The sequence below is a fragment of the Garra rufa genome, chromosome 16 (genome assembly GCF_049309525.1).
Source record: "Garra rufa chromosome 16, GarRuf1.0, whole genome shotgun sequence".
NCBI classification, from domain to species: domain Eukaryota; kingdom Metazoa; phylum Chordata; class Actinopteri; order Cypriniformes; family Cyprinidae; genus Garra; species Garra rufa.
In genome coordinates this window covers 23,416,483-23,430,949 of record NC_133376.1, presented here as the reverse complement: position 1 = coordinate 23,430,949, position 14,467 = coordinate 23,416,483, and the positions used below count along the sequence as shown (strand labels likewise).

The 14,467-nt window shown below is 34.8% G+C and overlaps 1 protein-coding gene across 1 annotated transcript in view; it reads right to left on the bottom strand.

Annotated features, from left to right (window-relative positions):
- Positions 1 to 14,467, bottom strand: part of macrod1 (mono-ADP ribosylhydrolase 1) — a 96,259-nt gene that overhangs the window by 9,278 nt on the left and 72,514 nt on the right. Inside the window, exons 6-7 of the mRNA XM_073820759.1 lie at positions 5,537 to 5,658; positions 3,065 to 3,095 (exon numbers count right to left, since the gene is read on the bottom strand). Of these exons, the coding sequence (XP_073676860.1) occupies positions 3,065 to 3,095; positions 5,537 to 5,658 (153 nt within the window). The remainder of the gene's footprint in view (positions 1 to 3,064; positions 3,096 to 5,536; positions 5,659 to 14,467) is intronic.

Sequence of the window (14,467 nt, the reverse complement as noted above, 5' to 3'; positions counted from 1 at the left end):
AGTTAGTGAAAATAAAACGCGTCTCCTCCATTCATACAAATAGAGCATAGAGATATAGAGGCAAACGGGAACATGCAGGATTCATATTGAAACGGTCTTTTTGCATTTCTGTTTTCACAGACACTAGTCCATATCGCGATCTGAATTAATTAACAGACCAACTTTTGATTTATTGGTCCAAAAATCGACGAATTCCGCCCTATAGTAAAGTGCGTTTTTATGAATGGAGTCCGCGATCCCGTCTGTGAGGAGACATTGTAAACGCGCGATCATGTAGAGACAGAAATCAAATGCCGTCGTGTAAATAAGATAAATAACATAAGGCTATTTAGTTTGTTTAATACAACAACATGAACCTGTTCTGTAGGAAAGATAACCTTAACTTCTATTGTGATCTGGCGCTATGAACAGTACGTTAAAGGGGGGCTGGGCGGGCCGACGAAGAATACAAAATATCGAACCTTTTATCGAACACATTTTATATTGATATCGATCTCTTGTCTATCGCGATATATATCGTTATCGTTTTATCGCCCAGCCCTAGTTTAAACTAATATGATTTAAAACGCATGATTTCAGCCAAACAACCAAACAGATGTAATTTTACAGAGTATCTGAGGTACAAGCTGTGAAGGCACAGCTTTTTTCTGGAAAAGGGGGCGGGGAGCAGCAGCTAATTTTCATTCAAAGAGACATGCATGAAAACAGCAAGTTTTTGCTTCCACTCAAAATAGGCATTTTCAAAATGATCTGTGGGGCATTTGGAGCTAAAACCTCACAGACACATTCTGGAGACATATGAGACTTCTATTACATACAGTATTGTAAAAAGGGGCATAATATGTCTCCTCTAAATGTTCCTTAAAAAGCAGGTCATATGTTTTTTTAAAGAGTCCTAATGTTGTGTTAGAGTCCCCTACAACAGGTTTAAATGCATATAAGGTCAGAAAGCATTGTAATTTTCCCAGAATATACATTTAGACACAGTCAATTGTCAATGATTTCAAAACGATTTGTTTGATGCAGCTTTGAGCATAATGTCTGTAAACCCCTACCTTCCATAAGCCTACTCTGCTCTGATTGGTCAGCTGGCCAAGCCTGTTGTGATTGGCACAGAGAGGAGTACTTGAACAAGTTAGAGCACTACCATCTGTGTTGCCACGGTTGTTATTGATGTCCGTAGGCTAAAGTGACCATTTAGCCCCTGAAATGCAAATTCACCAGGGAAACCCAGACAAAAAGTGTGTATTTTACACCCCGGAGCGCAATTTTTAATGGGGGACTCCCCTTGAAACGCGACTGGGCTAATTTTGAGTAGCACTTGGGCAGGTTTTGTTGTGCAAACCTGGCAACCCTGACCTTTACGTAAAACAATAACATATTGCTCCAATCCGTTGTTAAAATAATGACATAAAAACATTTTGTTTAACACTTATATTGGTGGATACATTAGCCGAATGCTAACATGACTAACTGATGAAACAACACAGTTTGTTAACCAAAATATGTCTAAGTTACATTATTATTAAACAAAGTAATAGTGGGTTCACAGCAAATTCTCAGAAATATTTCAGTAATATAGTGGTTTACCTGAAAACCTAAAGCTGCACTAGGTATACATCACATATAAGCAAAAACATTTTGAGCACTCAATTGAAAATGTACACGTAACGTATCAATCGTACTTACAGGTTACGGTTCGGAGACACTTGTTAGTCCAAATAAAGAAGATTACAAGCCAAACAATATAAAAGCCAAGATTAGAGAACAGTCCTCAGTAAAATGGCGAGCACACAACAAAAGGTTCGAATTTTGTTAATGTGGTATTGTGGAAAAAATGAATTTTAAACACTGATCATCTTTCAGCAATGAAAACAAAACAAACTTGCTTTCATAGCGCAAAACACAGCGTTTTCTCAACATGATGTACTGTAAACACACTAACTAGACGAAGTGTTTGTGGACAGATCAGAGTGTTCGTATTTTGCGGACATGTGTTACCTAGTGATGTATATCAGTAACAGGCAGAAGATTCGAAAATATGATGACTCTTTAAGGTGATTCAGAGTCGACGCTTTCTTTTGAGAGACAATATCTTTATGTATAATGCATTTCTTTGATTGATTAACAACTTTGCAGACTGTTTACATTGAAGGATAGCTACGTCACAAACTGCAAAAAAATACATTTTTCAAAAACCCATATGACCTGCTCTTTAAATCTATACACATGCAGACCGAATCTGGTAATCGCATTTCTGTTTTTCAGCATCTCATGCTATATAAATTATTATAATTAATCAAAATGATGCATTAAACTGACAACCCCAACACAAAGTAAATGGAAACAACCTTGATATTATTATAGATATACACATTACTGATTGTAATGACTTTTTATATGCTTAACCAAGAGGCGTCAGACATCAACATGTTCACACCTTGTCAGCAATCGCAATTCTGCCGATGCACGGCACCATATTTTCTGCGTTGAGTTGAAAATGAATTCCTGATGGTGGTTGTTTTTCGAACGGAAGCTGTTTGCCCGGTTCATTTTTGAGTTTAATCTCGACACGTATAGCTAAGGAGGAGGATTATAATCACAGTGACATGCTCTCGCACCTAATCTCTCCTAATCTGACCGTCTAATCCCACCCTTAATCTGAAAATCCCTCATACTACTGCAAGTGATATCCACTCCCAGAATTCCTAAAATGAGGTTCCTACATAAACAACCACAAATAAGAGCACATGCATGAGCATGGAGGTCACATCATATTGGCAAGGTTCATAAACGCACCATTGATTAGGTTAGAGCATCATCATAAACACTGGGAATGAAGTACACGCTTGATGTTCGCTCATAAATGCAGTCAATGAATGATCGTAGGTTTTAATAATAAATGAGCCTCTTGAAAACTCTAAATCAAGCAACCTGTAATCAATTACACGCAGTCATTAATAGTCTATGAATACAAAGGACATATAAAATTAAATAATTGATGTAAGACAAAGCAATTAAAGATGAAAAGTAAACATTGATTGAGGAAAAAAAACGCACCTACCATACACTCCAGTGGAGATGCAGGGAAAAGCCTAGAGATGAAAGAGACGTAACAAGAAATACAGACTTCAATGTTATAGAATTACAGTATGAACCACTAAATGCTCTTTAAATACATGTGTTGTACTATTATAATAAAAGAAATTAAGGTTTACAAAGCACTTATTGTTGGACCCCTTAGTAGAAAACCACAACAAAACAACAGCTTTTACAAGGAAGGGTGAATGAAAATTGATTAAGTACTAGCCATTAAAGATACAATCCATTACTAATGACAAAGAGCCACTTGCACCTCAGAATTAAGGGCCTTAAAACAAAAGCATTGCTTTAAAACAAATGGACCGAGTCACAGTCAATTGTTGCCGTTTCAAAAACATTTGCTGCTAAGGTACCACTTTGTGTCTTGCAAACCCCAGTGCGTATGGATAGCACTTTGAAATCAATTAGGGGAATGAAATTTCTGTCATTTACTCTCCTTCATGTTCTTCCAAACCTTAAATGACTTACTTTCTTCTGTGGAACACTATAAGAGCTACACCTTTGAAAGTCCTGGCTGCCACTTTTCCATACAATGAAAGTGAATGGAGATGAGGGATGTTGAACTTAAAAATAGCAAAACAAGACTGTTGTGTTCGCTTCGTTCTGTTCCGAAGCAGAGGACTTGTAGTGATACTTTTAAGTTTATATTTGAGCTCAGTTATTACCTGCCTCCATGCACTTATAACATATGGAAGAACAGCCAGAACATTTACACTGCTGTTCAAAAGTTTGGGATCAGTAAGATTTGAATAGAAATGCTTATCAAAGTTCCATTTATTTGCTCAAAAATACAGAATATAGTAATATAAATAAGTAGTAATATGAAATATTATTGCAATTTAAAATAACAGTTTTCTATTTTAAATTATTTCTGGGATGCAAAGCCAATACTAATGTTTTCACTGTCACATGATTCTTGATTTATTTATCAACTTTGGAACCTGTGATACTTTTTTCAGGATTATTTGACGAATAAAGAGTAAAAAAAAAAAAGAACAGTATTCATTTAAAATAGAAAACTTTTCTAACAATATAAGATAATTTTTTATCTATTTAACACATTCTTGCTGAATAAGTATATTAATTTCTTTCAAAGAATTTACTGACCCCAAATTTTGAACGGTAGTGTATATTGTTACAAAGATTAAAAGAATTATGTTCTTTTGAACGCTTCATTCATCAAGGAATCCTGAAAAAAGTACCACAGGTTCCAAAAGAATATTATATTTCCATCATTGATAATAAATCAGCATTGGAATGATTTCTGAAGAATCATGTAACACTGAATCACGTGTTTGCATCACATTCTATTTTAAAGTATATTAAAATTGAATACCATTATTTTAAATTGCAATAATATTTCACAACATTACAGTTTTTTCTGTTTTTTTTTTTTTTTTTTAATCAAATAAACACAGGCTTGGTAAGCAGAAAAGACTTCTTTAAAAAAACATTAAAAAATCTTACTGCTCCCAAATTTTTCAACAGCAGTGTACCACAAAAGCAGCGTTTGTATTTGATGAAAAAAATATGGAAAACATTATGCATGGTTGAAACTTGGTTTTTGTTAATTACAATTTTTGTGATTAAAATTAAGATGAAATAAAGACAAATTAAAATGCAAGTGTAAATTGTTTAAACGAAAACCAACAATGTTGGCTTGGCAAACCTACTCAAATAAATTAAAGTACTAAAATTAATAAAACTGCAACTGGAATAAAATGTTAAACTAATAAAACAGATTAAAATTGAAATAAAAGCTGACAATATAAAATAATAGCCAATTCAAAATACTAATAAATACTATAAAAGTATATAAATAATACTACAATATCACTGGAAATGACATGAGACTGAATAAAGTATAAGCTAATAATACAACACATGGTTAAAGGTCTTTTTCACAGTGAACACCAGTTATATAAAGATAAACAGGAAGACCCCATAAGACATTATGATGCTGCAGTGCTCACTCACTCCTTCCTGTGAACCTTAATGATAGATCTTAGCTCTGCCTGTGTGTATTTTTATCCTTGCTGGTGCACTGTGTTAAAATCTTTTATACATGCAGTAACCTGTCTTCAGTAAATCAATCTCTGAAAGAAATAAAGCTGAAACGGCTCTCAACTGTTTTAGTAGATTCATATAAAAATTGTTAGGGCACCAGTGGAGTGCTGTGTTATGTGCTGTGTTATGACTGGATTGCTGGCATTTTGATTCTCGTACCGTGACGCAGCTGTGAGACGTGAGTGATACCGGGTGAAAGTATAACATGTTAACTGTATGTACTGAATGAGTTTATGTGCAACCAGTGTCTAAGGTTCGAGACTGCGGTGGGCTGTTAAAACTGCATGCAAGTAGGTATATCGCAGCCAAGAGATCATGTCTGAATCTGTTATGAGTGTGCGTGTAGACGAGAAGATGAGATCCTCACCACAGTCCGCAGGTGGTTCTTAGTTGCTGTGTGCAGACAGTTATAATAACAGTTTGTCAGCGCTTGTTCCTCACTCTCCCCCACTGAATCGTAGACTATCGGCCCCACGGTGTGAATAACATCTGTGAAACAGAGAGATAAAGCCAAAGACTGAGAGAAGTCCACAAAAATAGCAGAAAAATATCTGAATGTGTTTCATAACCTCAACTTCCTGTCTGTATCCCTATTTTATATCTAGCCATGTTTCTAAAAGATAAACTGGTTCATGATTTACTGTGGTTCACACTTTGGGGTCTGTAAGATTTTGTTTTTGAAAGAAATCAATACTTTTATTTAGCAATGATGCGTTAAATTGATCAAAAGCGACAGTAAACACATTTCTAATGCCATCACAGAAGAAAATCAATATTAAAACTATATACAAGTGGGGAATTATTTTAAATTGTAATAATGTTTGGCATGTCTACTGTCTTTTTGATCAAATAATGCCCTGGGGGGCAAAACAGACTTCTTTTACAAAAAAAAAAAAAACAGTGCATTTTGTTATATTGATTCAGATAAATATATGGGAGTTCCATCTTTCAATTGAAATGAACTGTAAATCTGTTTCGAAATTTTAAGCTAAAAAGGAGAATATTATGGATGCCCGTTTCAGCCACTGAATAATTAAAAAAGGTAATTGCAACTTTTTATCTCACAATTCTGACTTTCTTTCAATTATATAAATTCAAGAGAGATAAACTCGCGATTGCGAGTTATAAAGTCAGAATTGCAAGATATAAACTCGCAATTCTAACTTTTTTTCTCAGAATTGCTTGATATAAACTCGCAATTTAGAGAATTTAGACAAGTCAGAATTTATATCTCGCAATTGTGACTGTTTTCTCAGAATTGCACGTTTTTAGTTCACAATTGTGGCTTTTTAATCAGAATTGTGAGTTTATAACACGCAATTGCGAGAAAAACTCATCTTTCCCCCCCTCAAAATTGGACGTTATAACCCACAATTCTGAGAATTTTTTTTTTTTGTGAATTTTGTTCTCACAATTCTGACTTTCTTGCAATTGTGAGTTCATATCTCATAATTCTGAGAAAAAAAGTCAGAATTGCAAGTTTGTATCATGCAATTCTGAGAAAAAAAATTCTGTAGTCTGAGATGTAAACTCACAATTGTGAGAAATAAAGTCAGAATTGTGAGAAAAAAAATTCACAATTCGATTTTTTTTTCTCACAATTGTGACAAACTCATAATTGTGAATTACAACGTACAATTTTAAGGGGGAAAAAGACTGAATTCTGAACATGTTTTCAGAATTGCGAGTTTTTCACACAATTGAGTGTCATAAACTCACAATTCTGAGGAAAAAAGCTACAATTGTTAGATAAAAACTTGCAATTTTGAGAAAAAAAAATCACAATTGTGAGATATAAATTCTCACTTCATTTCTCTAAACTGCTGTTTAGTTGTTATACTGTTTATATCAAGCAATTCTGAGAAAAAACAGTCAGAATTGTGAGTTTATATCTTGCAATTCTAACTTTCTAACTTACAATTGCGAGTTTATATCTCATAATTTGAGGAAAGTTTGTATGATGCAATTCTGAGAAAAAAAAGTCAGAATTGCGAGATGTAAACTCACAATTGTGAGAAATAAAATCAGAAAAAAATCACAAAATTCTAACTTTTTTCTCAGAATTGTGAGATAAACTTGCAATTATGAGTTATAACGTCCAGTTTTGAAGTGGAAAAGACTGAATTCTGAAAAGAATTGTGAGTTTCTATCTTACAATTCTGACTTAATAACTCGCAACTGAGTGTTATAAACTCGCAATTCTGAGAAAAAAAGGTCACAATTGCAAGTTAGTATCATGCAATTCTGAGAAAAAAAACTTGCAACTGTGAGAAATAAAGTCAGAATTATGAGAAAAAAATATTTTTCTCAGAATTTTGAGATAAACTTGCAATTGCGTGTTATAAACTCACAATTTTGAGAGAAAAAATCACTTGTGAGATACAAACTCACAATTCTGAAGAAAAAAGTCACAATTGCGAGATATAAATTTTGACTTAATTTCTCTAAATTGCGAGTTTATATCATGCAATTCTGAGAAAAAGTCAGAATTGCGAGAGAAAAAGTCGCAATTACCTTTTTTTATTATTCAGTGGCGGAGACGGGCTTCCATAAAATATCCTTATTAACATGTCATTGCATTTTGACCATATTATGGAATTATAGTAAACAAAAACAGAATATTTAGAATTTAGGTTTATTACATGTATAAAATAAAAATGTTGGCAACACTTTACAATAAGGTTCATTAGTTGACATTAGTTAAGTACTTTAGTACTTATGAACAATGAACAATGCTTCTACAGCGTTTATTAACCTTAACCATTACCTAACATGAACTAATGGAACCTTACTGTAAAGTGTAACTAATGCACTATAAACTACCCATTTTATCCTAAACAGCAAAAATGTTCCACTTAATAATGGCATGTGTATATCAATATCAGCAATATTGGCCTTGACAGAACTTGGCCTTTGTATTACAGTGCAACTGACTTACAGAAATAACAGATTGCTATTGGAAGGGTCTTTTGGCTTGTTTCATGTGATGAAGTACAAAATTTATGATGATATATTATGTCAGAACACTGAAATATCTCTTTGCATTAACTGCTGTACTGATAAATGCTATCAACGCATGAGGTGATGTTGAGTCTTTTATTATAGTAACCACAGTTTCTGGCACAATACCATAGCAATTATTTAAAATAAATATAATTTATAAAGAGTAAGTTCATATGGAATCAGCTTCAAACCATGTAATTGATTTCACAGTCTTTTTACTGGCATGTTACCACTGTTTACTGTAATAACAATAATGGCAGATTCTAATAACTGTTGGCAGGTTCTGTGGTTTCCATGGTATATGCTAATAAGAGTAACAGGAAACAGCTCAAAGCATCATATTAAATATTTATTTCTACACCACCAGTCAAAAGTTTTTGAACAGTAAGATTTTTAATGATTTTAAAGAAATCTCCTCTGCTCACCAAGCCTGCATTTATTTAAATCAAAGTACAGCAAAAACAATAAATCTTAAAATATTTATACTATTTAAAATAACTTTTTTCTATTCGAATATATTTTAAAATTTAATTTATTCCTGTGATTTCAAAGCTATATTTTCAGCATGATTACTCCAGTCACATGATCCTTCAAGAAATCATTCTAATATTCTGATTTGCTACTTAAAAACATTTATTATTATTATGCTGAAAACAGCTGAGTAGATTTTTTTCAGGTTTCTTTGATGAATAGAACGTTCAGAACAACAGCATTTATCTGAAATATAAATCTTTTGTAACATTATAAATGTCTTTATCATCAATTTGATCAATTTAAAGCATCCTTGCTAAATACAAGTATTAATTTCTATAATTTCTTTCCGAAAAGAAAAAATATATATATTGACTCCAAGCTTTTGAATGGTATAGTGTAAAATGTTACAAAAGCTTTTTATTTTTGATAAATGCTGATCTTTGGATCTTGAAATTTTTTTTTTAACTGTTCTAAATATTGATGATAATAATAATGATAATAATAATATTATTACAATGACATATTATAATGATTTCTAAAGGATCATATGACACTGAATACTGGAGTAATGATGCAGAAAATTCAGCTTTGAAATCACAGGAATAAATTACATTTTAAAATATATTCAAAATAGAAAAGTTAGTTTAAATTTTAAAAAATATTTAAAAATTTTACAATTTTTTCTGGATCAAATAAATGCAGGCTTGGTGAGCACAAGAGACTTCTTAAAAAAAAAACATTAAACAGTTCAAAAACTTTTGACTGGTAGTGTAGACTTTTTACTTTTAAATCTTAAATTTAGAGGTTTTTAATAAAATGCTGTTTTCTAAGTCAAAGAATATGATTGTTAATTAAATAGTTTTAAAATGATTTTATGTCTGCACTGCAATTGATGTCCACATAAAGAAAACCAAATTATTCAAATAAATGCAGTAAGTACATTACAAGCTTTTTGTAAGGCCTTCGGTAAGAGAAAGCTGAAAAAGCCTTGATGTGTCACACCAACTTGTTTATTCATTATGTCTAGACTTTTGATTAGCTTTCCTCTTATTCACTTGCACTAACTGCACTTTCTGTTTGTTGTTCCCATCTCTGCCATCTGTCTGTTTCTCAATTACTAAAGCCCCACTTGTCTCAATCCTGCACCCTCTCATCTCAATTTCCTGTTTCCTCCTCCCATTGACACTCAGCTCAACCGCGGGCGTCGTGTCCGTTTTCCATGTCCTCCTTTTCCGTCTACCTTCTGTCTAAACCATTCATCCATCTGTGCTCTCAATGTCTCGCGTCCTTGCGTGTCACATCTGTGGCATGTCCTCAATCTCTCCCCTTTGCCCCGCTTGTCCTTTGGACATCCAGCAGCCCACCGTCAGTTACACTCCCACTCCTCTTTCCCTCATCCATCCACCCCCCGCATCCCTCCCCGACACCTCTCTGCGCTGCGTGCTGTCCGGCTGCGTTTATTTACCGCTGCACTCTGCAGTGTTTACAGCATCGATCCACCTCTGTTTGTTTAGTCCAGCAGCACCATCATACATCAAGTCGGGCAGAGACATTACTCACACAGAAACACACACACATACATAAACACACCCAAGCTCGCAGACACTCACATATGAAGTGCAAAAGGAAACAATGGACAGGAAAGAAAAAACTACAGAGAACGGTGGGCATATGTTTGACTGGAAGTACAGTGTCACAAAGCGTTGTCATGTTTGTGGCACAGCATGATCTGCTAAAGTGGGTGTAGAGGGAAGAGAGGAAAAGAGACAGGATGACATAATCACCGCAGACACAGGTGCAGCTGGGGGTTAAAGCGAACTACAAAAAACTGCCGGGAGGTACAGATATCGCACTGCTCAACTCTCCCTCTGTCGCTCCTGTTTGCTCTCTAAAACAAACAACCACAAGCACACTTACAACAGCGTGTGTGGGAAAGAAATGAATGTTTTCTACAGAGTTTAGAGTTACAATGTAGTATAATGTAAATTTAGAACCTTGTAGGCAAGCAGTACTTTCTGAAATGGATCATTTAAGCTTACTCAACAACTGTTTTATTTCTTATTGGGTTTATGTACAGGTAAAGTCAAAAGTTTACATCCACCTTGCAGAATCTGCAAAATGCTAATTATTTTATCAAAATAAGAGGGATCATACAAAATGCATGTTACTTTTTATTTAGTACTGACCTGAATAAGGTATTTCACATAAAAGACGGTACATATAGTCCACAAGAGATAATAATAGTTAGAAGAAAATTAGATGATTAGAAATTAGAAAATCACTGATGCTCCAGAAAGAAAAACGATGCATTAAGAATCTGGGGTTAAAAGATCAGGGTAAATTTAACTTATTTTGTCTTCTGGGAAACATCTAAGTATCTTCTGTAGCTTTTGAAGGGCAGTACTAAATGGAAAAAATATGATATTTAGGCAAAATAAGAAAAATGTACACATCTTGGTTCTGTTCAAAAGTTTTCACCCCCAGCTCCTAAGGCATCGTGTTTCCTTCTGAAGCATCAGTGAGTGTTTGAACCTTCTGTAATAGTTGCATATGAGTCCCTCAGTTGTCCTCAGTGGGAAAAGATGGATCTCAAAATTATACAGTCATTGTTGGAAAGGGTTCAAGCACACAACAATGCTGAAAAACCAAAGAATTTGTGAAACCTGAAGGATTTTTCTGAAGAACAGTGAACATTTTAACTGTTTACAGTTTAACAAGGGACTCATGAACAACTATCACAAAAAAAACAAAAACAGCTGTGGTTCATTCAGGTAACAACACAGTATTAAAACTCAAGTGTATGTAAACTTTTGAACAGGGTCATTTTTATAAACTCAACTATTATTTTCTTATTCTTCTTATTAATATCTTATTCAGGTCAGTACTAAATAAAAACAACATGCATTTTGTATGATCCCTTATATTTTGATAAAATAATTAACATTTTGCAGATTCTGCAAGGTGTAAGTAAACTTTTGACTTCAACTGTATATATATATATATAAAATATTCATAGCTATATCTAAAGTGCCAATAAAATACTAACATAAATTCTTATAGATTTTTGTATCATTTTAAATACATTTATTTATTATTATTATTATTATTATTATTATTATTATTATTATTATTATTATTATTATTATTATTATTATTATTATATACACATTTAAATACACCAGTTATTTTATTTCAAAATGATTTATGTGTCATATTTCAATACTTTTTGTGGCTCTTTACTTTAATATATGCTGGGTCACAGCATTAATGTGCACTTAGTCATACAGCCTGTCTTCTAAACCGTTTTATTTCTCCATAGCTTCCTTATCCTGAGAAAACACACTGTTCTTTCTCCCCACGCAGCTTCTATACTACACACCAAATCCTGACAACACCCATAACGTATCGATGAATCTACTCCAAACTTGCTATTATCAAGCTCTAAATCACTCCTCTGTTTGTCCCCCCCTCCTTCCTGCTCGCCTTTCTCTTTCCTCCTCTCCCTCCCTCTCAGTGAAAGGTTGTCTGTCTTTCCGCTACCAAGTCTCACTGTTCACTCATCCAGACCAAACCCAAGTCTCCTGTCTCGTGCACAAAGGGAGGCCCTGGACTCTCCCACCAAACCCCCTGGAGAAAAAAAGTCACCGTGCACAACTATATCCCCATTCTGCAGCGGGGGAGCAGGTGCGTCGATTTAAAAAAGGCAGCCAGCTAAGACGAACTGCTTATCATCTGAAAGGTCTGAAGGTGTTTGACTCACTTTTTGTGTTTTTCTCCATTTTCTCAAATTCAAATCTGCTTGACAGCTGAGTTGCAATGTACCAGCAGTCACCGGCCGATCAAGCACGACGGCCCGCACAATAGATCGCTCTCCTTTCACCTTGGCTTTCATCCGATCAGTTTGACAAGAAAAGGCTGTGATTTTGAGCAAGCTGCGGCCCAAAATTCACTCTGAAATAACAGCCTGGAATTTGAGGTCATTGTAAACCTTCAGTGTTATTTCATTGGATTGTTTAATAAATATAATTAAGTAATTGAACCTTGTTATTCATCCAGTCTATGAGCAAAAGACGGATGGGGCGAGAGAGAGAGAAAAAGGGATTAGTTAAATAACAAGAGAGGAGGGTGGGTGTTCGATTGGCCTGTGTGGATTTTAATTAGTGTTAATTGGCCACAGAGGGAAATGAAGGCTCAGGGAGAGTATGTGTATGTGTGTGTATTGATAAATATGCTCCTCTCTTCTCTTTCTCCCCCCTAGCAATGGTTGTTTTGTATGGTTGCGTCCCTAGTCAAGGCTGTATTGGTACACAGGTGGACTTAGGGACTGACAGGCGCTCCACATTCTGCCTTTCATACACCAATGAGATCCACTGGGTTTCTAGTTCACCCCCTCAACCCGAGCAGGGTATGTATTATTACTATACTTCTGTTTTACTATAAGACACAAACATACACTCCCCTATCCTCATCCAACAAGCAACAGATGTGCGAGCACATGTGCAAACTGGAGCTCAGGCAGTCAAAACATGACAATACCCTATGCAAACACTCAAATCTCAGACTTTATTTAGGGGCTTTTGCCTGTAATTAGAAGTGCTTTCCTGTACTATACTATGCTTGAACGCATACTTTGGGTTCAACTGAAGTGTATAATTTCTGTGTCACCGAACGGAGCTGCAAAAACAATAATGTTTTCAAAAAAAGGTTTCAAAATACGCCCACATCAATCGTTGATTGAACAAACTGGTAGCCCCGCCCCCAGTATCTTGCCATTGGTAGAGTGAGTGTTGTCGTGCAGGACAACAATAGGGCAGTTTTCATAGCGCCACAGAGACATAATATTTACAGTGTTCTAGAAAAATAACTTTGAATAGCTTATATTTGTTTCTGGATATAAAGCTGGGATAGAAGAAAGTTTTTAAATGCTGAAAAGTTACATAGTTCCGCTTTAAAAGAGTAGTTCATTACCAGAACAAAAATGTACAAATAATGTACTCACCCCCCCTTGTCATCGAAGATGTTCATGTCTTTCTTTCTTTAGCTGTGAGGAAATTATGTTTTTTGAGGAAACATTTCAGGATATTTCTATTTCTAGTTTCAATGCTGCTTCAAAGGGCTCTAGACCAGTAGTTCCCAACCACGTTCCTGGAGGCCCCCCAACACTGTACATTTTACATATCTCCTTTGTCTTGGAGTCTCTACTAATGAGCTAATGGTCTCAATCAGGTGTGTTTGATTAAGGTGACATGGAAAACATGCAGTGTTGAGGGGCTTCCAGGATCATGGTTGGGAACCACTGCTCTAGACGATCCCACCCGAGGATTAAGGGTCTTATCTAGCGAATTGATTGGTCATTTTCTAAAAAAAAAAAAATACAAATTTATACACTTTTGTTTTTAAACCTCGAATGCTTGTCTTGTCTTGCTCTGCCATGCGCATACATACTGTGTGTAATCCGGGCATGTCAGTTAGGGTATGTCGAAAATTCTCATTTTCTCCTCCAACTTCAAAATCGTCCTACATCGCTGTTTTACCTTTTTTTTTTTTTTGTAATGGGCGTTTGACCTTCTTTGCACATTCACTTAATTCACTGGGTTGGTACTTCTGCTAACTCTATTGACCTGGATTACACAGAGTGTGCATGGAAGAACTAGACAAGATGAGCATTTGAGGTTAAAAAGTAAAAAAATTTTTTTTTTTTAGAAAATGACTGATCGTTTCGCTAGATAAGTCCCTTCTTCCTCGGCTGGGATCGTTTAGAGCCCTTCGAAGCTGCATTTAAACTGCATTTTGGAACAGGGTAAGTACATTATCTGTAAAT